The sequence below is a fragment of the Neocloeon triangulifer genome, unplaced genomic scaffold, assembly GCF_031216515.1.
Source record: "Neocloeon triangulifer isolate White Clay Creek 2 clone unplaced genomic scaffold, ASM3121651v1 ptg000022l, whole genome shotgun sequence".
Lineage (NCBI taxonomy): Eukaryota > Metazoa > Arthropoda > Insecta > Ephemeroptera > Baetidae > Neocloeon > Neocloeon triangulifer.
The window spans coordinates 3068811-3094552 of NW_026775562.1; the positions used below are offsets into that span (position 1 = coordinate 3068811).

At 36.3% G+C, this 25742-nt stretch overlaps 6 protein-coding genes across 7 annotated transcripts; 3 read left to right on the forward strand and 3 right to left on the reverse strand.

Moving 5' to 3' along the window:
* Nucleotides 1–219: 219 nt before the first annotated feature.
* On the forward strand, nt 220–3436 carry LOC132204271 (uncharacterized protein C2orf42 homolog). The gene is made up of 12 exons (XM_059632670.1): nt 220–356; nt 411–680; nt 743–897; nt 951–1098; nt 1157–1348; nt 1401–1548; nt 1734–1909; nt 1963–2260; nt 2319–2449; nt 2509–2685; nt 2744–2894; nt 2956–3436. The coding sequence occupies exons 2-12, from the start codon at nt 462–464 to the stop codon at nt 3156–3158; spliced, it is 1998 nt and encodes a 665-aa protein (XP_059488653.1). The 5' UTR covers nt 220–356; nt 411–461; the 3' UTR covers nt 3159–3436.
* Nucleotides 3437–3937: 501 nt separating this feature from the next.
* On the forward strand, nt 3938–8677 carry LOC132204313 (retinol-binding protein pinta). Its single transcript, XM_059632759.1, has 8 exons — nt 3938–4397; nt 5578–5836; nt 7277–7436; nt 7597–7705; nt 7765–7917; nt 8063–8173; nt 8247–8349; nt 8442–8677. The coding sequence occupies exons 2-8, from the start codon at nt 5617–5619 to the stop codon at nt 8540–8542; spliced, it is 957 nt and encodes a 318-aa protein (XP_059488742.1). The 5' UTR covers nt 3938–4397; nt 5578–5616; the 3' UTR covers nt 8543–8677.
* Nucleotides 8678–9178: 501 nt separating this feature from the next.
* LOC132204872 (luciferin sulfotransferase-like) lies at nt 9179–10710 on the reverse strand. Its single transcript, XM_059633721.1, has 7 exons — nt 10355–10710; nt 10200–10299; nt 9984–10146; nt 9811–9931; nt 9664–9758; nt 9426–9610; nt 9179–9365 (listed from the first exon to the last, which is right to left on the reverse strand). Exons 1-7 carry the CDS (start codon nt 10551–10553, stop codon nt 9236–9238), a joined length of 993 nt encoding a protein of 330 aa, XP_059489704.1. The 5' UTR covers nt 10554–10710; the 3' UTR covers nt 9179–9235.
* A 173-nt stretch (nt 10711–10883) lies between these two features.
* Nucleotides 10884–18332, reverse strand: LOC132204626 (uncharacterized). Its single transcript, XM_059633248.1, has 19 exons — nt 18245–18332; nt 17649–17792; nt 16828–17040; nt 16669–16768; nt 16450–16612; nt 16280–16400; nt 15977–16071; nt 15739–15920; nt 15621–15684; nt 14491–14731; nt 14333–14432; nt 14123–14285; nt 13951–14071; nt 13636–13730; nt 13395–13576; nt 11655–11758; nt 11500–11594; nt 11255–11436; nt 10884–11198 (listed from the first exon to the last, which is right to left on the reverse strand). The coding sequence occupies exons 1-19, from the start codon at nt 18315–18317 to the stop codon at nt 11072–11074; spliced, it is 2565 nt and encodes an 854-aa protein (XP_059489231.1). The 5' UTR covers nt 18318–18332; the 3' UTR covers nt 10884–11071.
* Nucleotides 18333–18753: 421 nt separating this feature from the next.
* On the forward strand, nt 18754–22427 carry LOC132204871 (luciferin sulfotransferase-like). Of its 2 annotated transcripts, XM_059633720.1 has the most exons (7): nt 18754–18904; nt 18964–19427; nt 21220–21316; nt 21429–21606; nt 21663–21783; nt 21841–21935; nt 21988–22427. In XM_059633720.1, the coding sequence occupies exons 2-7, from the start codon at nt 19220–19222 to the stop codon at nt 22297–22299; spliced, it is 1011 nt and encodes a 336-aa protein (XP_059489703.1). In that variant the 5' UTR covers nt 18754–18904; nt 18964–19219; the 3' UTR covers nt 22300–22427. The 2 variants fall into 2 exon arrangements, with proteins under 2 accessions (XP_059489703.1, XP_059489702.1); XM_059633719.1 differs by lacking the exons at nt 18754–18904; nt 18964–19427 and adding an exon at nt 19980–20324.
* On the reverse strand, nt 22019–25467 carry LOC132204870 (protein MCM10 homolog). Its single transcript, XM_059633718.1, has 10 exons — nt 24811–25467; nt 24570–24729; nt 24360–24511; nt 24211–24303; nt 23950–24151; nt 23310–23894; nt 23131–23257; nt 22864–23078; nt 22616–22807; nt 22019–22562 (listed from the first exon to the last, which is right to left on the reverse strand). The coding sequence occupies exons 1-10, from the start codon at nt 25341–25343 to the stop codon at nt 22470–22472; spliced, it is 2352 nt and encodes a 783-aa protein (XP_059489701.1). The 5' UTR covers nt 25344–25467; the 3' UTR covers nt 22019–22469.
* Between the last annotated feature and the right edge of the window lie 275 nt (nt 25468–25742).

The window sequence follows — 25742 nt, forward strand, 5'->3', positions numbered from 1 at the left end:
TAGTTAAATAAATCAATCCTAATTAGCGGGTTGATTTTATTATTATTATTTTCTTTTTTGAAGGAACGGCAAGTTTATATCTTTTATTTATAAAGCTCTATATTTTATAAAATTAAAATCTTTGCATTGAGGGCATGTCTTTCGCGCCATTTGAGTCGAAAGTTTCAAACCCGCTTGCCATTGGCTGCAAGTTTCTTTCAAAGATCTCTCATTGGCTGACTTTACCTCCACAGATGTTTCACGTCGCAGCCTACGCATATGTGAAAATCAAAACATGAAAGCTGAGATTCTACTGAAATCCTAAATTCTCTTCTGAATTTCGCCCCTGATTAAGTGAACGCTTGACTGTGGCACAGGTAATTACCCTCTCTAAGATTTGTTTTATCAGAATAAAAATTTACATCCCGCAGTTTCGGTAAAAATGGCTCTCTAACTGCCGCAATAATCGACCCCTTTTTACGATGCCCAACGACGCAAGGGTGCGTGCTCTCTTGGGCGACCTGGGCAGGGCGACCCTGCGAGGCGTCCGAAAGTGTCCCAAATGTGGAACCTACAACGGCACTCGCGGCTCCAGCTGCAAAAACAGAGCCTGCGACGTCGTCTTCAACCACAGAGGCATGACGGATAAGCAAAGCAAGCCCATCGACGCCTGCAAATTGATCACTGGAAGCTCCAATCAGGTACTTTATCTATTTAAACTATAGATTTGTATTTGCGATGCTAATTTGTAAATTATTTACAGCTTTATTCTGTACGGGTTCGAGATAAAGGCCCAGATGTGCGTGGTTTCGTCTATGTACCCCAAAACCTGGACTCGGCGTCCAGTCTGGACAGTTCAAGTGACGCCCTCAGTTTGCTCACCTCTCAGGGCCAGTGCTTTGTGGAAAATTGCCAAAGGTTGAATACTTTATTCATAATCGTAATTGTATTTGATTTGTATTTTTTTTCAGGCACTTCGAGGATAAAAATAGTTTTCCGTCATTGCTTCTCCCCTGCAGCCACATTCAGGCAGCTGTCCGATGTTATGCCCAGGCCCAACCGCTGCTAATTAAAAATGAAATCCTGCAAACACTCAATATCAGCCAGGAAATCAAGCAGGTATTTGATATTTTTAAATAATTTGATGCCTTTTAATTTGCAACAAAAATATTTGCAGGCTATTTGGCTTCTGCAGTCGGAGACGGAAGGGCCTCTTGTGCAGAGAGTGTCGAAGAACATGATGGTCGTTCGGTGCAAGAGGAGTCCAAAGTGTCCCTTGGGCTACGTCCATCTCAGCATCTTCAGCACCAAGATTAAGGATCGAGTGGAGCACAAATACTGCTGCGCCTGCAAGGCTTACGATAACATGGTAATATTTATAAATCAAACTGAGATCGAAGAGTACAAATGGTAATTTTCAGACAAGCAAAGTTCCTGGAAAGAATCCAAACGAGAGACAGTGTTTGCATTACTACGCTTGTGTCTCTGCATTTGCCAGCGACGTCAAACTGTCTGAGGAATTCTCAATGTACGTCTCTCTGCTAGTCCCACAAATGGTTCCAATGAAAGGTATGGAGAAAATTATAGTAAAAAGTATAAAAACCAAAAGCATTAGTTAAAATGTAAAATAAGATAGTAGAATTTTAAATTTGGTTTAATAACAGTAGAAAGTTATTTTAATATTTGCTTAAAATTTTACTCTAATTGTAAGGAACAATAATGCATCTATTTTTTTCTGCCCTTCACGTTAACAGATGCATTGGATGCAAGCAAACTCCTTGTAAATCAGTTGCCTATCGATCAAATCGTGGCCGTTGTTACCAAACAGACTGCCGATGGCAGCCAAGAACTGAGTTTCCAAGTCTTGGGCGACCACTCCATTCTTGGAACTGCTAGTCTGTCTTTGAACGAGGATGGACAAATCACAGAGGTAAATTAATCTATTAGAAAAAGTATGAGGAGCAAAAACATCAATTTTTTCAGGTCCATGCTCTTGACGCAAACTTGGACGACATTCAGATGAAGATTGGGGAACAGGACGAAAGCCTCTCCTTTCCCAGTCTGGACAGTCACCTGCTAGATCGAACCATGAGTCTGGTAGACATGGGCAAAAAAGTAGACCAACTTGATCCATCTGTGACGGCAAACTCGTTTTTACTGTCTGACGTTGCCAGTGCTCGGACTCATCCACCTGACATGCAGATGCTGCCTTCTGCGAAGAGGAAGGCTGCTGGCAAAAAGGTGCAGCTCTCTCCACCAAAGAAAATTAATCCTTCTCCTGGTTGGTTATTTTTATTAAAAAAATAATAATTTATAATTATGATCATTTTAAATTTCAGAACCAGTCGACGAGTCAAGAGCTTTTCACCCCTTTTTGGATTGGCTCGCTTCTGTCACTGAAAGAATTAACGAGACCATGCATTACGAGACGTCTGGTAGACCAGATCCCCTTGTCTTTCATGTGCCCCAAGTGAGATTTTGAATGCAGATTCCTAAGTTCCATTAACTAAGATTTTCGTTTGTTAAAAGTTGTTCTTTGACTGTCTGAAAGAGCGAATTTGCAACGGAGGAAAGAAAAAGCGAATTCCGAATGTGAGCACGGTTACGTCCCTCAGGAGTCCTGTGCCTCGATCTGGCAACTTCATCAAGTACACTTGGCACATCACGAATATCATTCATGTCAAGAAAATTTTTGACACTTCAGCTGTAAGTGCAAAAAAATAAGTTCCTTTGTTTCAAATTCTTGACTTTAATTTTGTTCCAGGTTGCTCTTGATATTACAAGAAGTTTTGTTGAAAACAAAGACGGAACTTTTGACCACTTTGTTAGTCTTCTTGAGGAAGAAAAGTATCTGTACTCCTCTAGTAACATGCCTCTGATTCGGCCTTTGGAGTTAAAAACGTATCTCAAAGTTGGTTAGTAAATTGTTCATGGTGTTTAAATATATAATTGTTTAACATTTTTTCCTATCTTAAGGTTTGACGGCACCGGAACAAAAGAATCCAACCCCTTTCGTCATCGAGTGGATTCCAGACGTGTTCCCAAGAACGAAGGTGGGTGAGATGTCATTGACCTTTGAATTCGGCCACCAACGCTTCCAGCAACACCAAGGCCAAGATGCAAACAAGAAGGTAAATCGCCCTCCGAAAATCATATGTGCCAAGAGGAAGATTTCCTAATCTGGAAGCTTCGGAGCTTCACTGTGCCAAATTGTTGTTGTTTTTTTTTTTCAACAAGTTTATTTATTATTTTGAATCAGCCTCTAAAATTTGGTGTGTAAAACTAAAAATGTGAGATTAATGTTTAGAGTATCAGTGCGTGTGACTTAAGTCAGAAGAAAAGAAAATTTAACAAAACTAGACGAATTTTCAGACTGTTTTTGATGTTGAATGTTTGAATTTGCCCTAGAACTTGATATAAAGATTTTTCTTCAAAATAAAATATGCATAATATCTGGCGTAAGCATTTAATTATCAATGATATTTTCCACACATTTTTACACTACCAATGAAATAAAGAATAAAATATAACTATACTCATCTTAATCGATATCATAGAAATTCTGTTAACGTAGAAAATATAATTCTAGAAAAACAAAAACATGCGCATGCATTGTCAGATAATTATCTTCACCAGACTCGTCAATATAATTATTTATTCACTGCAACATAATGTGCATCATTTTAACTATTTCCGTCCTAGTTCAACGATCTTCTTTTTTACAAAGAATATATTCGTTAAATTATTTAGAAATTAAATCTATTTATTTTTTTTCAAAATTAACTATTATCTAGATTATTTTTGTTAAAAATCTCTATCTTAAAAAAAAAAAAATTTAGATTTTTAAGGTTTCGAGGTGGCAGCACAGTCAGGTTGCTATGCAAGTGCTGTTCTGTGTTTTTTTTTTCGCGCATTGTTCCTTTTCCACTTTAATGCGATATATAGCTGTTGTCAGCCGCCAGTGCTTTTGCGGTCGCGGTGGAGAGGAGAAGCCAGCGTCGCGCGATCGCGTAATTGCTTTTATTATTTTCGAAAGAAAGACACGCCGCCGAGCAGACACCAAGGCCAGCAGTCGCCAGAGCCAAACGTGCAGATCAATTTGTAATCTCTTTTGTAGCAGAAAAGTAGCAACTCTTTTGTTAAATACTACGCAAATTATCTCGGCTGAATTTCAACGCGAACATCAGACGTTCTCATTGGTCTCGTCATCCGAATCCCCACATAAACAGGAGGAGTTCAGCTGAACGGAGAGAGAGTCGCGGTGCTGGGACAGACGGACGGATTTCTTGACTGGCGCCGAAGTGGCTAAAAGTCAAGTGGTGCACGCGTTAATTAGTGACTTTGAGACAGGCCTCCACAATTGCACCCTCTCTCACAATCAGTACTTCACTTCTGCAAAAAACACAGTTACGTGAGAGGTAAGAGTACAAAAATAATCATTTTTTTTAATTCATTCCAAAATCGTTACGTAATTTTCACTTCAAACAAAGAAATAGTCAGATTTTAACCCTTTTTTTGTATATTTTTATTTTTACAATCTTTGTAGTTTTTCTAAAGTTATTCTAAACTTTGAATCGTAATTCTTTTAATTTTTAGTTATAATTTTCAATAATTATGTTTTTGCTCAAAATTTATGTAGTTCAAATTAAAACCAGTTTTTCTTTTTAATTTTTTTCTATACTAAATCAATTAATCTAATGGGAATGCGGCTTTTCTCAAGAATAAAATTAAAACTTTCATTCTAAAAAAATATATATGCATGGACAATTTGTTAAGGAACGCCGCGCTATAGAGGCAAAAATAAATCTGACCGTCGTGCTATTACTGACATTGACATTAATTCCACCCGACACGCTATATCTAACAACCGGCAGTTATATCTATATTTATTTATTGAAGTTCAAAGCAGCTAGCTCCGTTTATTGGCACACACTGTGATTCAATGCACTCTCTCGACCAAATTCAAAGGTTATTTTAATATTGCATCCGCATCGCTTGAAAGAAAGTCTCTACTAATTGATATCTAAATTGTACTGCAAGCGGTTTAGGCATATAATTAAAATGAATAAAATTAAATATAGTTTTTTTTTTTACAAATAAAACTTATTTAATTACTGATTTAAAATAAAGAGCTACAAAACTTTTTCAGTTGCTGATTTTTTTTCTTGCTCATGAGAACCCATTTTTTATTCGTCTCTAAATACAATTTACTAATTTTCTTTTTTAAATTTTAAGCAAATATACTCTTGTATTGGATATCAAAATTCCTTTTTATTTCAAGTCGGTTTATTTTCCTAAAAACGCGTATTTAAAAATTGCATGAAAGAAAAAAAAACGCGGAAAAGATTAGTGTGTAAATAAAGAGAGCGTGTGACAGACGTCGCTTTTTTACCACACACATATTGGGTAAATGTGATAAAAACCAAAAGGTCATGTTGCAATTCAACTTGCGCTACAGCTTTTTTATTATCTCCCTATATGTCTATGACACACTCACAGCTCCTGGACGCGATTTTTATAAATAATCTCACACGTACGCGAGATATAACTTTTATCACGCCGCATTATTTACTGTTTTCTCCATTCGCTACCACGCAGGAAAAGCGGCAGATCGAGAAAGACCGGAGAAATTGAAACATGCCTCCTGGAGAGTTGATTGTCGCGGTCGGTCCTGAAGTGGAGGAGCGCGGCCCGTCCAAACAGGACGAGTGTCTGGACACGTGCGTCACCACCCTGACCCAGAAGGACGCGCACTTCGCCAGGGAGTTCCTGAACGAACACGCCGAAAACAGACAGGACCACCTGAACAACCTTCGACAATATCTCAATTCAAATTCGTACCTGAACGCACGTGACGGTAAGTGTATCACACAAATTAACTATAATCCCTTTTTAATTTTACTAAATTAATGAAGCGTAAAATTTGATTTATAAAAAAAGCAAAAAATTGCAATAGAAAAATAATTAAAAAATCTAAAAAAATGATTCATAAATATATTTTTTCGTCTTATTAAGACAAAATTTACTGTGCCCCTCAATGAAGAATTTGTAATATAATTTTGCCTTCAATTTCTTCAATTGTTTTTTTTTACAATATTCAATTGAATTTAATCAAATTGTGGCACATGTCAACTTGACGATAATTTTTGTTAATATTAAAAGGTAAATGAAAGGTCTTTGCCTCCTCAAACTCTAACCAAACAAAAGTAGGATTTTTGAACTAACTCATTTTCATAAAAATTCTTTAAAAAAAATTGGATCATATTGCACATTTATTTTTTTTAGCCACCAAGGGAAATTTTTATGTTTTTTTTTTTTTTTTAAAGCCTGGATATTTTGTTGTTAAATAAATGCACATCAATCATTTCTATTTCTATATGATCAAACTATCAAGAAATTATTATTAAAAGTTCGCGATCGAGGGTTGATTTATGGTGATTTGAATTTAAAATTCGTCTTTTCCTCGATGTATTTAAGTGAGTTACAGTGAGTTATTGAAAAATCAATATCTTGCTCTACATTTAAGAAATTTTGGTTTTGTATTTAAAAAATGTTGGCCTGCATGAAATTGCATTTTGAATAATATTTTGATGCGCCGTCCTATAATATCGATAGTTTGATGACTTTGATATTTGAATGTAAAAAAATTTGTGTTAGTTCTTTTTTTAAATGTGGTGCTAAAATAATATAGTGTATATTTCCACAGCCTTGTAAAAATGTGCTTTTGGGGTCTTCGTCAAATTTTTTTGCGTCCAAAATTTTCCTAAAAAAAAAGAATAATGCATTATAGATTTTGCTCTAGAGAGAAAAAAATGTTTTAAATTTGAATTATATAACAGGAAGTCTTTGAAACTGCGAACCTTTTTTTTCATTTAAATGTTTGGCTATTTTTATTAAGTCTGATCGTGAGACTTTCTCGTTCACGTGCTGTTTCCGTTTTCACATTAAATATAAAAGTTATTAATTCAAGTCTCATAGAGATACTTCCCATTGTCTCGAATTCATCAGTATTCTTGGATAGAAGTCAAAAAGACTCTTTATTCTCGCGTGAAACGTGACTTCATAATTGAAATATTTAGTTATCAGTCAACGCACCACGTTGCGATGCAAGGGTCACTCACTTAAAATAAGTATCTGCAATCTCAGTTTTTTTTGCACATTGTGATTTATAAATGCTCGCACGGCGTGAAAGCGTGAAATCAAAGTGCTCAGCCGGTCATAAAAAGTCTAAATTTTTACGTAATCATTTATTTAGACCGGATTCAATTCTATTATATGTGAAATAATAAAATTTCAGACGATGAGAGCCTGCTCAGGTTTTTGCGCGGTTGCAAGTTCAACCAGCAGAGATCCAGGGAAAAAATCCGGCATTTTTACGAGCTTCGAGCCACTTCTCCTGAGTGGTACGACCTGAGGGACCCGCAGCAACCTGACATTTTAAACCTCCTCAAAATGGGGTGAGTGTCTAGGATATAAAATGCAAGAATTTTTAATTAGAAGAAGATTGTACAGTTATAGAAATAAAAAAAAATTTATGTTAAAAAACTTTTTAAACACCAAACTTGATAATTTTTCTATTTAAGTAGATTTTTAAATTTAATTTTATTTAATTTCCAGTGTATTTATTCCCTTACTCAAGCGAGACTCTTCGACGGGCCAGACTGTGATAATTATCAGAGCTTCCATCCATAATCCTAAAGAAGTATCAATCAACGACATTCTCAAGGTTTTTTTAAATTATTTATTATTTGGTGCAAATAATTTTTTTAATTGATTCCTGAAAAGGTTTCAAAAATGGTGATGGAGATTTTGACAAGGCAGTCGTCTGTTCTCTACGTCTACGGTTTAAGAGCCATCATTGACCTGCAAGGTGTTTCCCTTGGCCATGCCCTTCAACTCACCCCTCACCTCATCAAGAAACTTGTGCACACGTGGCAGGTGAGAAAGATTTAATCTCAGAGTATAAAATTAAAATAAATTATAATCAAAATAAAATCTTCTTCTCTTTGTTTCAATCAATTTAATATTAATCAATATTATTTTTCAATGTACTGAAAATAAACTAATTCTAAAAAAATTGCAGGATTGTTATCCGGTTCGAACCCGCAGCATCGACTTTGTAAATTCTCCTCTGCACATCAACATGGTGCTCAACATTTTCCGCAAATTCATGAACGAAAAAATGAGGAGCCGAGTAAGCAAAAATAATTTCTCTTTTTTTTTAATCTCGAATTACGAAACCGTGTCTGCTTGGTTTTGCGTTGCAGCTTCACACGCACCGGAGCATAAAACCACTGGCTGGCCTCATGAATCCCGAGGTGCTGCCTGTCGAGTACGGCGGAACTGGCCCCAAAATCAACAACGTCATTGGTGAGTGCAGTTGCGCACTTTCATTTTATTCTTGTTTTCATTGTTCGTCGGCAAAAACAATAAGGATTGTGAGCGAAATCACCGTTTTTCAGATTACTGGTGCAACGAAGTGGTCAAGAACCGCGACTGGTTCGTTGACGATTACAAATACCGAGCTGACATGCAACTGAAAACTGAAGAATTAAGCGACTGACGAGAGAGAGTTTTTGATATTTTTTACTTTTTATTTATAAACGAACCTTTTTTGAAAAATACTCCACTATTTATCTTCATCTATTTTTTATAAGAATATTCCACTTTAAAATAAAAGTTCCTCTCATTTCACTGAGCCGATTAATGAATTATTTCAAAAGCCTCTCATTATTTAATTTACCGCAGCTATACAGACTGAAATAATATTGGTGGCCAAATTATTTAGGACTGAAAATCGGTCAAGTGGCCTCAAGTGTTTCTTTCTCCACACGTTCACAACTTTGTTTACTTTGTTGATATGATTTCTTTGATTGAATGAAAATTCTATCTCATTGAATGGCCAATTTAAAATTACTTCGTCAAATAATATGCTTTTATCTAAAGTCACTGTAAGAATTAATATTTGAAGAGTTCAATGCGGTTTTTTTAATTGATCAAATTAAATTAATTTTATTTATCTGATTTTGAAAATATTGTATCAATTTTTTAAGCCCTTTTTAAGACTGCTTGAAAAGAATTTGAAACAGATTTTTGAAACGGAAAAGGAAAGTTGTTTGCTTGTTTTTATTTAATATTATTTTTTTTACTGAAAATAATTTTGGGATATAAAATAATATAGTATTTTTTTTAATTATATAATTATTTTTATTATTGTTATTACCGCACTCTTAAAATCCAAGATTACGTAAGAAAATTACGCGCCAAAGACTTCTTTGAAGTACTCTGAGCCTCGCAGCTCACTTTTGGACCAGTCGTCAACCTCCATAGCCAGCGCCTCCGACATTTCCGATCTCCACGACCCCGATTTGCCCTCTCGGATGAAACTTATCGGGGAAATAAAAATTAATTATTAACGACAAGATTTAATTACGCGCATATTATACCAGCAGCTCTCGTCGCTGGAGATGTTTTTCGCTTTCAACACTTCTGCGTACGCCTCGAAATTGACACTTTTGTTGTTCTTCATTTCCTTGAAATTCAAGTGAGTGCACAATTTTTGCACTTGTTCATCGGGAAGTTCTTTTTCCAAAAGCAGTTTCGCCACCAGTTGAACGACGACAGCCAAGTCCTATGTTAAGAATGAAAAACAATTAATTGATTATTTTAATTAATTTATTAAACCTTTTGCATGTCCTCATAAGTCACAAATAGAATATTTTCCTCATTTCGCAATCCCCAGAAGTCTTTGATGTGACCCCAGAATGGACAGAATAATACTAAAAATTTTACTAAAAATTATAATTTTTTTTTTCTTGAAATGTTTATTACTCTCGTTTTTCATGAAGCTTTTGCAGAATGTCTCAAAGTCCGCTTTGTAACCGTAAAAGAATCTTTTGTGATGGAAATAAGAGACAATGACGTCTTTTACCTCTCTTGAAACGTAAATCATCTTTGAAAGTAAAATTAATGTTATAATTATTTTCATTAAAAAAATATTTCACTTTTGGTTTGACGGTCCAAATTTGCTTTGGAAGAAATCTCATTGGTAGATGAGTCTTGATGAATCTCGGTCGCGGCATGTTTTTTACGGCGGCAATTGAAGCGTTCACAGGGATGTCTTCGTCAAGAACTAATTTGCTGAAATCTTCAGCCATTGCCGAAGCCCTTTTAAATTTTTTTATTAAAAAAGTATTTAATATAAATTTAAAAAAAATTACTCTAAAAATGGAAATCGATCATGAAGAGTAATTTCCTTTGCTTTTTGAAAATCAAGATCGCTCTTTAAAAGCCACGCCATTTCTTGCATCCAAGTTGTACCTTAATTGAAAATTTTAATGATTTTAATTATTATTATCGGATTTATTTTATTTACCGCATTTTGGAAAAGTCACAACCCACGTATCGTCTGTGAAAATCTCCATATCCCTGATTTCTCGCGTCACTTGAGCCAAAGTTGCCGACAGCAAATGCCCTCCAGGGTTGCTCCGGACGAACCCGCACGCGTAGAAGTGGCCATGCTGCTCGCACTCAACAGGCTCAAAAGAAATCTCAGCATTTTCCTCTTCTTTCATGATTTCCGGAAATAATAAATCGAAGTACGAAAATAAATTAAGGTCTCTGCTCAAATGAAGGCAAATCGAAAAAAGTCGGTTGCCTTGTCAATGAGTGTTGAATGTGAGGCTCTGTGTCCTCCATCGGCCGAGCGCGCAACAAGTACTATTTAATAAAAGTAGGTCATAAAAGAATTCAGAGAAGCATATTATGTTTCTCTCTCCTCACGCCTGATTTAAGTTAAATGGTGGGGCCAGCATAAATAATGCCCTACATAAAATAATTGTGAACTGCAAAAATTAAAAATCTAATGTTGTGCATTTTTTTAATGAGAATTAAAGTTTATTTGTAATTACTTTTGTATCAATAATAATACTCATACTTTTTTGTCAGCTATTAATTTTTATGATGCCAAAAAATATCAATTCAATTGTTTTTGGAGCGCATGCTTACAACTTTCACTTCCTAGCAGCAATATTTTGTTTAAATTGTAAATGTTTAAATTCTACTATGTTTATTTTTGAGTACTAACAGGAGGTCAACCGTAAATTTCATTGTAATATTGGGTTCCTTTCAGTTTATTTTTCAGCCACTCGTCAACTTCCTGTGCCAATTCGTCTGACATTTCCTTCTTCCAACCTCCAGATTTTCCTTCTCTAATGAAACTAAAATACAAAATTGTATAATTTTTTTATATCAAGATAATTTTGATGGTTCATACCAGCAACTGTTGTCGCTGGGTACGTTTTTCTTTCTCAGCACCTCGACAAAAGCCTCAGAATTTACGCTCTGGTTGTTTTTCATTTGTTTAAAATCCAAGTGTTGGCACAACTTTTCCACTTCATCGGCGTCCAAATCTTTTTCCAAAAATTTGGCAACTTTCAGTACCACTTCAGCTAGATCCTAAAATAAAAAATATATAAAAAAAATTTAATTATTAGTTAGATCTTAAAAATAAATAGTCACTTTTTGCATTTCTTCGTAAGTGATGAACAAAACGTTCGGCTCATTGCGAAGCTTCCAAAATTCAGAGGCGTGATTCCAGTAAGGGCAAAAACTTACTAAAAAAATAAATAAATAAATCTAGCAATTAGGCTTCAATTAATTTCTAATGTATATACTTTCGTCTTTCATGAAACTGCGGCAAAATGTCTCAAAGTTGGCCGAGTATCCGTCAAAAAGTCTGTTGTGGTGAAAATAGGAGACGATCACATCCTTTACCTCTCTGGACACATAAATAATCTGTTTGAGATTTAATTTAAAATTAAATTTATAATAAAAAAATATTGGAATTTTACTTTTGGTTTTTTCGTCCAAATTTCTTTTGGAAGAAACTTTTTCGGCAGATGCGTTTTTATAAGTCTTGGCCTGGGTAATTTTTTTGCCTCTTCCACTGAGGTATTTGCTGGGTGCTTTTCGTCAAACAAGAATTCCATAAAGTCTGGTGCGATCGCGGAGGCCCTTACAAAATTAAAAAATTTCAACGCAAGTTGCATATTTTTCACTGAATTTAATCAATTTCTACTCTATGAAGGGAAACCGATCCACGAGAAGCACTGCCTTGGCTTTGTCAAAGTCCAAGTCGTTTTTTATCAGCCACACCATCTCTTGCGTCCACGTGGTGCCTTATTAAAAAATGATCACATGAATTGAAACGTTGATATTTATTTTAATAAATTATTATTACCGCATTTGGGAAAGGTAACGACCCACGTGTCATCAGAGTGGATCTGCATGTCGCAGATTTCATTCACCACATTTTTGAAGGCGCTGGACATGAAAAAGGAATCGGGAATGCTTCGGATGAAACCGCCCGCGAAAAACCGGCCGTGGTGCTCCAAACCGTCAACATTTTCAAATTGAAAATCACCAATGTCCTCTTGTGCCATTTAAAATCTGTGTAATCTAAAAATATAAACAAATACAACTAAAACAAAAAATAATAATAAAAAATTTAATTTTAAAATTTCTCCACACTTGAATAAGATATTTGATTTTGACCCTTTTTAAAAATGAAGTCAATTAAAGTGAAATAATAATCGTAATCACTTACACTTTCAATTTCATAAATGAAATATCAATCAGTAAAATGGTTAAAGGCTAAAGAAAATCTTTAACACAATTATCTATATAAAGAAAATTAAAAAAAATATATACATCTAAGTACCTTTTTGTGTAATTCAAATGAGAATGTGCTCTTATGTGTGGATGCCAGCAGGCAACTTGATTGATAACCACTGATCGAGTCCGGCCCGCATGTTTCTATACGAGCAGTCTATTTACAGCGAAGGCCAAGCCGACCGACGTAATACGACTTCACGATCGTTTTCTTTCTAACAAAAGCGCCTTTTACCCTTGAATTGTAAATCTAAATGAGACATCAACGCAGTGCCATCTCTACATTATGTTGTTGAACAAGTTTCATTGTTAAGAACTATATATTGAAAAGAGCGTTTTGTGGTTCTCCTTTTTTAGTGACGCAGTGCTGAATACAAAATATCAACGATGCATCAATTTTTACTTGCCACTTGATCATGCAAATGAATTAATTATTTGGAAAATTGAACAAACCAAAATGAAGAATTTTGTGATGGAAGAAAATATAATTTTTATTTCTTTTTAGTTATATATGAACAGGCTATAAGAAAATGCGGAATAATTGTAGATTTAAAAATAAAAAATTATAGGCTCTCATATCCAGTGCCTTTGAGCCGCTCTGCTGTCCACGTGTCAACTTCTGCAGCCAGTTTTTCCGACATCTGCTCACACCAAGATCCAGATTTGCCTTTTCTCATAAAACTATAAACATTCCGGTCATAAATAAAATAAAAAATAAATCAATTTTTAGTTAAAAATCTCACGTGCAATCCTTGTCACTTGAGATATGTTTCTCCTTAAGTGCATCAGCGTACGCCTCAAAGTTTACCGACTTGTTTGCTTTCATCTCTTTGAAGCTGAGGTGGTTGCACAAATTCTGCACCTCTTTGTCTCGCAGCTCTTTATCCAAGAAGGAAGCTATTTTCCAAACAACCGCAGCCAAATCCTTAAAAAAAAATGCTATTATATAGGATCACATTTTTAGATTTTAAAAACTTTAAACACTTTTTGCATTTCCTCGTAAGTGAGGAAAAGAATGTTGGGCTCGTTTCGGAGGCGCCAGAAGTCCAGGACGTGATACCAGAAAGGACACCAGATTACTTAATCAAAATATACAGGAAAGGATAATTTGATTTTCATCACGAACGCAACACGCACAGCGAGCGAGTCGAGTAGGATGCATACCCTCTTGACTTGCAGGGGTTAAACAAGTCGAAAACCAAAATAAATAAACTAGTGAGATTGGAAATTTTTAGCATCAACTTTGCAGTTCAGTAGATATTGCAATTTTTAAAAACTTATCATTTTTAAATTTCTTACGGTTGTCCTTCATGAAGTCGTGGCAGAACGTTTCAAAATCAGCTTTGTATCCAACCATGAGTCTGCTGTGATGGAAGTAAGAGACGATCACATCTTTTACCTCGCGTGCGACGTAAATAATCTGAATTAAAATGTAATAAAATATGCAATTTTTTTCCAAATGTAAATATACCTTTGGCTTGACAGTTATCAATTGTTTTGGCAGATGGTTCAACGGCAAGTGAGTTTTTATAAATCTTGGACTTGGTATGTTTTTTATCATCGTCACACTTTCCTCCAAAGGCACCTTTGTCCCGAAAACAACTTCTGAATACTTGGACGACAGAGTGGTCAATCTGTTAGAATTAATTTTATTCACATTCCTCACGTTTTTATAATTTACTCAAAAAAGGGGAATCTCTGATGTAAGGTGACGGTTTTTGCCGTTGCGAAATCCAAGTCGTTGCTGATGAGCCAAGTCATTTCCTGCGTCCAAGTGGTGCCTCGATTGTTTATTAATTGAAAATATGTTTTTTTTTTTTTACAATTCCAATTATTTACCACACTTGGGGAAAGTGACGACCCAAACATCGTCAGGCCGGACTTCAAAGTCTCGCACCGCCTGAGCCACTTGGACGTACTCGGTGGGCATTAAAAGTCCATCACTGCTTCTGGAGAATCCATCCACGTAAATGCTGTCAAACGAGGACAAACGCTCGTTTTCGTCGCTCGGGAGAGGAACGAAACCTAAAGAGACATCCATAGCTCTCTGACAATAAAAAAATCGTATCTCTAAATTTGCCTTTTATAAATGCAGTTCGTTGTCTTATCTTTGCACGCAGGCTCAATGAAGAAAGTAATTTTTCAATTTAGATAAGTATGAGCAAAAATTTCTATCCCACAACACATTTTCTTATTATGAAGAAAAAAGATTATATTTACTATCAAAATCTAAATTGAATAATTTTTATTCATTCAAAATCATTTAGTTATTTCAAAAAGCAAGCTGCGATCAAACATCAAGCAATTCTCAACCAGTACGCGCCAAGAGTAAACAGCTAGAGCTGCTATAAAGTAGTAATAAAAGTTCCATTTGCTCAATAAGAGAGCTCGTGTATTATTCTACACGACGACAATGACATTTATTTAACCTTCATACGCAATTCTGTAAAACCATATAAGAAAATTAAAGATTTAAATTTTTTAATATGGGAAAGCTATCTCTTTTTACGTTAAAATATCTCACTTATTTTAATAGGTAATATTTGTAAACATATTTTCTTATGAAATTTTTTTCCAAATTATTTTGTATTATATTATTAAGCTAATAGATACATCACCGCAGTGCCATCTCCACATAATATGTTTTTTTTTTTTATTAATTTGTATGGGATGGACAGAGAGTTTTTTTGGGGGCTCTATTTTGTTAATAGAGGAAGCTTTTTTTGTGTTATCATAATAAAAAAAATCAAAGTATCAATTTTTACTTACCACTTATTATCATTATGGTGCAACTTTTTTATTTAAAAATCATAATATAAAGAAAATTTTTGATATGATATATTACTTTTTTAAGAAACAAACAAAGCTGATAGACAATGCAGGGAAGTTGTGGATAAAAGAAAAAAATTTAAATTTTAAAGGCACTCGTATCCAGTTCCTTTGAGCCGCTCTGCTGTCCACGCGTCAACTTCTGCAGCCAGTTTTTCCGACATCAGTTCGCGCCAAGATCCAGATTTGCCTTTTCTCATGAAACTAAACATTCCGGTCGTAAATAAAATAAATTGATTTTTAATTGAAAAATCTCACTGGCAATCCTTGTCACTTGAGATATGTTTCTCCTTAAGGGCCTCAGCGACCACCTCAAAGTTCACTGACTTGTTTGCTTTCATCTCTTTGAAGCTGAGGTGGTTGCATAAATTCTGCACCTCTTCGTCACGCAGCTCTTTGCCTAAGAACCTGGCGGTTTTCTGAGCTACCGAAGCCAGATCCTTAAAAAAAAATCATATTAGGGTCCGAATCAAAAACTTCAAAAAATATTCATCACTCTTTGCATTTCCTCGTAAGTGAGGAAAAGAATGTTGGGCTCGTTTCGGAGGCGCCAAAAGTCCAGGACGTGGGTCCAGAACGGACACCAGATTACTGTAACGAAAAACGAAATATGCAGGAGACTTGATTTTCATCCAGAACGCAACACGCACAACAAGCAAGTCGAGCAGGTTGCATAACCTCTCGTCTGGCAGGGGTTAAACAATTCGAAAACCAAATAACGTTACTATTATGAGACTTTTAGCTTCAACTTTGCAATTCAGTTGAAATTTTGATAATTTTTTTTCTAAAAATTTCTCACTGTTATCCTTCATGACGTCTTGGCAGAACGTTTCAAAATCAGCTTTGTATCCAACCATGAGTCTGTTGTGATGGAAGTAAGATACAATCACATCCTTTACCTCGCGTGCAACGTAAAAAATCTAAAATTATAATTTGTCAAATTTTCTCAAATTTTTACAATTGAAATACCTTAGGCTTGACGGTCCACAATTGTTTCGGCAGGTGGTTCAACGGCAAGTGAGTTTTAATGAATCTCGGACTCGGACTGTTTTTTAGCATCGTCAAACTTTCCTCCAAAGGCACCTTTGCCCCGAAAACCACCTCTGAATACTTGGACGACACGGTCGTCAATCTATAAATATAAATATTAATTTATTTTAATTTTATTTTTCATCAAATGTCAGGTACTCAAAAAAGGGGAATCTCTCATGCAATGGGACGCTCTTTGCCGTTGCGAAATCCAAGTCGTTGCTGATGAGCCAGGTCATTTCCTGCGTCCAAGTGGTGCCTTGATTGTTTTTTAATTGAAAAATATGTTTTTTTTTTAGCTAGCTCAATTATATTTACCGCACTTAGGAAAAGTGACGACCCAAACATCATCAGGCCGAACTTCAAAGTCGCGCACCGCCTGAGTCACTTGGACGTACTCGGTGGGCATTAAAATTCCATCACTGCTTCTGGAGAATCCATCCACGTAAATACGGTCCGTGTTCTCGGACAAACGCTCGTTTTCCTCGCTCGGGAGAGGCTCAAAACCTAAGGAGGAGTCCATTCCTGTCTCTGACAATAAAAAAAAATTGGATCTATGAATTCGCCTTTTTAAACAACCAGTTTGTTGTTTTCAATGTTTATCTTATCTTTGTGCGTCGGCTTTGCACGTGAGCTCAGGTAAGCTCAAAAGAAGAAAGTGATTTTTCATTTAAATTAGGTCAATTAGGATGAGCAAAAATTTAAATACAATTTAATTTCATTTTTAGAGCATGTTTTAAAACAAAGTGCAAATTATTGTAAAAATAGAAAAAGATGTTTTTTATTCGTTCGAATTAATTAATAGCTACGAACAAGCAAATCTTCTCAGTTCTATCTAGCACGCAGTGAGAGTAAATAGATAGAGCTGTTATAAATTAATGATAAAAACCGTACGTGTGTGTCATTTGCTAGTTGAGAGAGCTCGTATATAGTTATAAATAAAATGACATTTATTTAACCTTCACGCAATACTCAATGTGCAATAATAAGGAAATGAAGAAAGATTTAAAAAATGTAGCAAAGTTATCTCTGCGTTAATTGGATTTTTTTGCACTTAGAGATAAAAAATAATTGTAAAATTTTGGCTTTAAAAAATTATTTCCAATTTGCAGAAGACTAACCTTAATTTCAGGACATACCTGTACAGTTTGAAGTTATCTCTGTTGTTGTCAGAAGTGAAGTGGATAATTCGCAAAAGCAAAATGCGAGTACTATCGTCAGATGGAAAGAGGGGAGCTTGTCACTTACTTGACACTGCGAATGTTTCTCAACAACACACGCAGCTTCAACGTCGGACAGCATGGAAGTGGTGACTTTTAATGAATTAATAATTAAATGCAAAACTCTCTGGCGGAAATAATGTTAAAAATAAAAAATAAATTGGAAACTTGTTTTGTAAGTTAAAGGTTTAGAGGTCGTTTTAATGAGCTTTCGCCTTATTTTTAGAACAACCCAATGTCACTTTAATTATGGACGGATCGAATTCTCAAACAAAACATTGAACTGGAAGCATAGAATTTATTTATATATGCCTAAAATAATTAATTTATTTAGTAATTGTACATGATAAAAAATTAAAAGATTTTTAAACCAATTTTACTCTTTCGAACGACTTAAATCGATTGAATTTTATTATTTGAATGCATTTTATATCAAGAGTAATTTCAAAGTAACGCATGTTAGATATTATGCAAGTAAAAATAAATATGAATCATTAAATTAACTGGCAACTAACATGCTGTTGCAACAGCATTAGATGCACTTTTGCAGTAACGGAGAAAGTCTTTCTTGTGTAACTGTTTCTTCATGGTTTGGTCTAATTTTCCATTGTCCAATTTACCGGCCGGCAGCCTCTCACTTTGAGATCAATTGAATAAAATTTAATTGGATATTCGATAGCAGGACAAAAAATTTAATGCGTAAAATAGCGCAACGCAGCGGCCTCTACTGGACTGCAGCAGAACAAACAATTACTATTATTTTGCAATAACACTTACATTAGCAGCAAATCTGCTCTTAAATTTACTAGAAAATAATTCTCATTTTAAAGTTGATTTTTAATTTAAGAAATAAAAAATATGATCAGATGAATTTTAAATCTAAATATTATTTCCACTGTAACATGAAATTTCATATTTGGCCATAATGACTTTGCGTATTTCAGGAGTTTGGCTCACATATTTATTTCTTGAGCTGGACCATTCTTATGCACAAGAAGAAGACGAGCTCACAAAAAAGTGCACCAACAGTCGTCGCCATGCTGATGACTTACAAAAATAAAGCTCTTCCTTTTCTGCCTATTCATACCATTCGCAGCAAATTCAGTTGCAGTTTAGCCTCACAGGAGATCTAATTGTCAGATTATATATCCCTCAGAATTCTCACAGCCCGATAAGTATGTAAAATTTATTCATTTTTTAATTACATTTCTAAAATTTTTGGTCATTCATATAGAAATGGCGCGCTTTGGTTTGGCGAGCACCTCACTTTTGCTGACAGACTTCACTCTGGTGGTGATTTTGCTGGCGCTCGCTATCAGTTCCTCAGAGGAAGACTTTGAGCCCGAAAGAGATAAAGAGTGACTGCGCCGGTGCTCATGTTTATTTTTCGTTTCTCCAATACACAAAGTGCTTTCACAAGTTTTACGATAGTTTATCATTTGCCTTTAACCAAACAAGTGTCTCATAATTGGAATAAAATTTAAATCGACATGAGTGAGGAATTAGTGCGGCTGGAGGAATTTCCTGAAGGGAACTTGAAGGACCTGCTGTATACCTATTTTGTCTCCTCCTTCAGAAAGGGTTACATCAGGGCCGAGGGTACTACCCTGCCGTCGTACTTTTCTAATTTTACAATTCCAATCAAGAGATTCGCCGTCAGAAAGGAAGACACTTGGGTTTTCAGCTTTCCAAAATGCGGTGAGAGAAAAAACAAAATATGATTAAATATTTTTATTTTATTTCAATGACAATTTTCTCGCCTTTTTTCAAATTAAAAATTGCATATTGAAGGACTATAATTTTCTTCCTGTTTACAACCTGATAAAGTAGGAAGTGGTACTCGCGCCAGATCAAACAAAATAAATTGTATTTCCAAGCGCGACATCGCACAAGGTGACTGCAGGCCCTAATATAAGAACTCTTATAATTATTTGCAAAGTCACGCATGGTGAATTATAATTTCGTGCCATTTGCATACAGAATTGTAGGAATACAAAAAAGTGCTGAAATAAAATATCAAAAATTAATGTAAAGCACAATAAATTAATGTAAAATTTAATTACAAAAAACAATTAATTTTTTAAGCCAATGGAAAAATTTCCATTTTCATGTGGTTGAAAATCTTATAAACAAAGAGTTTAATATTTGAAAGTTTAATGTTTAATAAATATTTATATTTTTATAAAAAAAGAGGAAATTGTCAGCATAAAAATAGCACGGAGAATCGAAGGATAATTGACTCTCGGGGATTCCCCACTACTCGCTACTTTTTCCTGCCAACTTTATGCTTCGCTTTGTTGACCAACAAGCGCGACCTTGGCCGGCGAACCTGCGGTGCTCTCGGTGCACATGTGCTTTTCGACTTGGCAGTCTCTCGGCGCTCGGCAATGGACTCGGACAGCAGGGTTGTGATTCAGGGTCTGCAAGGGCAGCTGGCCGACAGCCTGCACAAGGACTTCACCAACCTTTTCCGCAAGGGCTACGTGCGGGCCAACGGGGCCGTCATGCCCGAATACTATCAGGAATTCGCGCAGGACATCAAGAGCTTCCAAGTGCGCACCGACGACGTTTTTGTCTGCAGCTTCCCCAAGACAGGTTTTGTATCAAAACCTCAAACCATTTTAATTTAAAAAAATTATTACTTTCATTTTAAAAATAAAAAGTAAAATAAGAAGAAAATGAAGTTTTTGTATAAAAAAAAAAATATAAAATTTCTCACCACCTTTTACGCTAAATAAAAATTTTACAATTTTTTCAGTTCCTCTTTGTTAAATAGAAAACTAAGTGAAAATCTTGATAGAATGAGAAAATCGATGTAATTTGAAAGTGAAGCACTTTCATTCCGAGTAAATGAACTAGAATTGCATTTTTTGAATGCAGAGAAACGCGCGCACGCTGCACTTCTTGTAAGAAGGTTACTCGGGTTCAAGCTAAACTTTCCATTAGCAAGTCAAGATGCAAATGCATATTTTATTTTTTATTCTTGTTCAGAATGTGTGCGCATCACGTGCGCAGGTAAATAGTCAGTGAAGCGAGAAATTGTGCAAATAATTGTGAAGTGATCTTGCAAGGATTGTATGTAAACCGGCCGTGTCGCCTGTTTATTGAGAAATATTTTTACTTTTTACGTGCGTACTTCTACGCGAAACGATTAAGTCTTACCTAATGCAAACCCAATTCCTAAATTTTAACATGGTCGTTCTAAATAAAGCAGCATTTCGCGAACGGCCTTGGCCTCACAATCCACTTATGCGTCTAATAAATTTTGATGTATTTTTAATGTAAGATATAATAAATGTCAGAGCGGAAAAAATTATTTCAAGCAGGAGGACAAGAAATTATATTATTATTTTTGTTGTTTATTCATCCAATTGTTACAATCTCTGAATTAAAATTTAAATTACTAGGTATTTTGTAAATTAAAATAAGAAATAATGCGAAGTTTCCTGCAAGCGAGAATAGAAAATATTATTATTGTTTAATTTCCTAGGCACAACCTGGACCCAGGAAATGGTGTGGTGCATTGCCAACGACCTTGACTTCGAGGCAGCTAAAGTGCCGTTGCAAGTCCGCTTCCCATTCCTTGAGTATGAACCGTCGTTTATTAATAGAACAAATAATAATTTAATAATTAAAAATATATATATTTTTTATTTCTCGTTAATTTAAGTATTTTTTAAATAAAAAAATCTTTTCCAGTCACACGACCCTTTTCGATTATGAGGACCTCTTGAGCACCCGGCCCGACGTGGTCTTCCCACCCCACGTGTTGGACTCGATCGGCTTCTTGGACAACCTCCCGTCGCCGCGCTACATCAAAACCCACTTCCCATGGTCGCTGCTGCCCACGAAACAATTCCAGGACGAAAAGCCCAAGGCAAGTCACCGCGCTTATTTAACTTTTTTTTTGTTATCCCACGCTTTTCACAACAGCTCATTTACGTGGCGCGCAATCCTAAGGACGCCTGCGTTTCTTATTATCACCACTCGCGCTTGCTCGAAGGCTACAGGGGCACTTTTGACGAGTTCTGCGAACTTTTCTTGGGAGATTCGCGTAATGCAAATTCCTCTATCATTGTATAAAAAAAATTTAATCCAAATTAAATTTTAGTGTGCTTCGCCCCCTTCTGGAAACACGTTTTGGAATTCTGGAAGAGGCGCGATGAGCCCAACTTTCTGTTCGTCAAATACGAGGACATGAAAAATGTAAAACGCTTAATTTTTTGTCCCAATTTAATTTAAATAAGGAAAATTTCAGGACCTGCCCTCCGTGATCAGAAAAACTGCAGAGTTCCTGGGCAAAAATCTGTCTGACGCAAAGGTGGAAATCCTCACAGAGCACCTGAGCTTCAACAGCATGAAAAACAACCCAGCGGTGAACTATGAAGATGTGGTGGAGATCAACAGGAAGTACAATTTGATTGACAAGGAGGAAATTGAGAAAGGCGCCTTTATGAGGAAGGGCAGTGTTGGCGACTACAAAGGTCAAATGTCCAAAGACATGATCAGCCGTTTCGACAACTGGACCGAGACCAATCTCAAGGGCACCGGACTATCCTTCAACTTGTAATCAATTTTACTGTACAAATATCTATTTTGAAAAAAGGGGTAATACAGATACTCAAGAAGAATCAGTATTTTTTGTTGTAAATTTATAAGAATCACGGATTTAGCAATAATAAACAATGCATATTCATCCCAAAATTAGGGAATTATTGAACTGACCTTTTGGCCAGGATCTCAGTCGGGCACCAAACTGTTCATGTTGGCCGGGTTGAAGGTCTCTCGGTCTCCAGCACTGATGCGCAGAGTCTCAAACTTGGCTTGCTTGTCCTGATGACAAATTTGGATTTTAGAAGAAATTAATTATTCAAATTTCGTCTTACTTTGATCATGCCTGCCCGTTCCCAGTGGCTCTGTCCGCAGTTGGAGCAAGCCGACGTTGGCACAAGCTCGAGGACCCATATGTGATTTTTGCATCCCTTGCACTGGAAGAAGCGTTTGTGCGTCTGCACCAGTTTGACCGGGTGACCTTGCTTTCGGCAAAAGTCACTTCGAGCCAGGGATAAATAATTGCACTGTAAAAAATTTGAAATTTGAGAAACGAAGAATCAAAATTTTATAAGAAATTTACCAGAGTGCACTTGATTGCTTTCACTTCAACTTTGTGGGTGTTGAGCATTTTGTCCTCAATTTTCTCCTTGGTTTCCATGTTGTTGAAGTAATTGTCTTCGGCTTCTTGATGAGCACTCTCTACCAAGTCCTGGTGTTGAGATCCAGTCTCAATCATCGCCAAGAACTTTGGCTTTTTCAGCTCAAATTCGGCTCTCAGCTTTGCCTCTTCTTCATCTAATGAAAAAGTTTTTTAATCTAAAGAAAATGCCATAGATTTTACTCTTACCATCCTCAACAGGAACTTTTCTCTTCAGGGAAGCGTTGACCTTTGCCGCCGAAGCTGCCTTCTTCACTTTATTTGGGTTTTCCTTTTTGAATGGGCCTTTTGCTCTCACTAATTGTAAAGCAGCAACCTTAAAAATTTCAATTTTAAATTCTAATGAACCAATAAAAATGTGAATTTACCTTAGCTCTATCCTGATCGTGGAGAACAGGTTTTCTGCACAAATCTCCTAAGTCTATAGAATTGAATTTACTCAGCGTTGGACGACCATTGGAGCCTCCAAGATTTGAAAGGTCAACTTTCTTGGTTGGCGGAGGAGTCATTGCTGAAGGTTTGCTTAACGAACTTTCCTTTTTTGAATCAGTCAGCGTTGAAAGTAAACTTTTGGCGCTCTGAACATTTCTCGAACTAGCAGTTGCTGTTTGCTTAGGGGCTGCTTTCGATAAAGACGGTTTTGGCGCTGAAGATTCAGAAATTTTTGACTGGTTCTTGCCAAGGACGCCTGCCAGTTTAGAAACGCTGCCTTGTTGTGTTGGCTGTTTGTCTCCGGAAAGCACCGTTGCCTTCCTGGTGTTGTTCATAATGTGGTGCATTCGAGTGATGTTTTTTGGTTTCAAGGATAGCGGACTGACAGAAATCACGGAGCTTGTATTTGGCATCTCCTGTCCTTCCGCCAGCAAGGACTGCATTCGAAGGTGATCTCTGGCCTTGATCTTCTTGTTGGTAGGCTGGGGCAGAGCCAATTGAGACAAATGCTCTCTGGGAATCTAAAATTTTAGAATATTAATTGTGAAGCTAGCAATTCACAAACTGACCAATTACCTTTTTAGGTGGTTGCTTTATGGCGGAATAAGATTTTCCTCCGTAAAAAACCTCCGATTTTCCAAGCACTTTGTTCATCAAAGCAGAATGAGGGGCAGTCGGTTTTCCAGAGTGACGCTTGTACTCTTTCGAAAGATGGTAAGTACAATACGGACACACATTTGTGTTCACAAAATTGGAGCATGGCTCGTTTTTGGCAGTTCTAAAGTAACATTAAGTAAATAATTTAAAATTCGTCAAAACTTTTATTTTATTAATTACTGTGATTTGCAGACGCCATAATCCTTGGAAGTTCCGATGATTAGAATTCTCTGAGCGTCATTCACAGTCAAGATGAGATCAAATTTTGCTGAACTGAAGTATTTAAATTAAATTAATTAAAGTTGAAAATAAATATTTGGAACCATTACTTAGGAGGAAGGATGTTTGGACTCAAAATCCCAACCACCGTTCCTTTTTTGGCAGTCGTGAAAGTTGTATTGGCGCTCGAGAATAGGAAAACTGTCACTGTGGCCATATCCTGCTTCAAATCACTGATAGTCCAAACCAAATATTCCTTAGACTGGAAATGTAAAAATAACTGAAGTTAGATTAAAATAATTTTATATTAATTTAGGAACCTTTTGAGAGACTTTCTTCATGGAGCTGACAATGACACCTGTTGTCAACCAGTCGTTTTGAATAGAGTTTGACTCATATTTTCGCTTGACCATCGAGCAGGACACTGTTTGTCGACCATCAGATCTTTCCAAGATGAATTCTTGAGTGACCAGCGGATTTCTGAAATGTTTAAAAATTATATAAATATTCTATTGGATTTTTATGTATCTTATTAATGCTGTTAAATTCAATTAAACTTACACAACTCTTATTCCAGAAATTGGCTCGAGAAAACAATCCCTGTCTGCTGCCTTCATGGGCAGTCCGGAAAGACCGGAAACTGTTTTAGCCTGTCTCAGATTCTGCTGGTTCGTCGGAGCAACAGCCTGATTCCGGCTCCAGGACACTTTGGGGTCGTTCTGCTCTGTCTTGGTTCCAACACCTTTGAGTCCACTCAGAGAAAAGGACTTTTTATTGCTCTCGGCAGTCTCCTCTCGAGCGTGCATCAACTTTTTGACATCCCGGCCAAAGGTGGTGAGGTTCTGCTCTTGGAAATTCCGGTTGTCTTCGTCGTCTGAGGAATCCGTGTCACCACCGTGAACCTGGGACGGACCGCCATCCTCGGAGGGCCGCAGGAAGGCGTCCGGATCAGTAATTTCTCTGTAGCCCGACGATGAAGCAGGCTTAGCCACCGGCGCCGGAGGAGCAATTTCTGACGAGGGTTTTGCGGCTTCTGTGCCACAGTCTTCTTCTAAAAGGCTCAGGAAATCGGACAGGTCGTCACCCTCGTCCATTATGGACAGCCTGGCGGGACACTTCCACACAGAAGAAGGTTAAAAACGAGAAAAATAGGAAGGTGATACAAAAAGGAATTTCTAATTCAGCTGTCCATTATCATCAAATTCTTCAAGGTGGTGCAGAGAGGAGATGAAAACTTTGAAGAACTTTTGCATCATCTTTGAAAATCGGTAAAAATTGGATTATTAAATTGGTAAATTTATGTTATAATAATATTAATTTAACATATTAATATGAAAATTTATTTCTGGGAAAGCTTTTGAGCAAATTTATTCTTAAATATAAGTATCTCTTTTCCAAACACCCTACAAATCAAATCCGCGCTTTTTGAGCTTTTGCCTCCATGTACAATTTTGCGGAGTGGGGGGTTGAGAGGGGAGGCTCAAATTTCCACG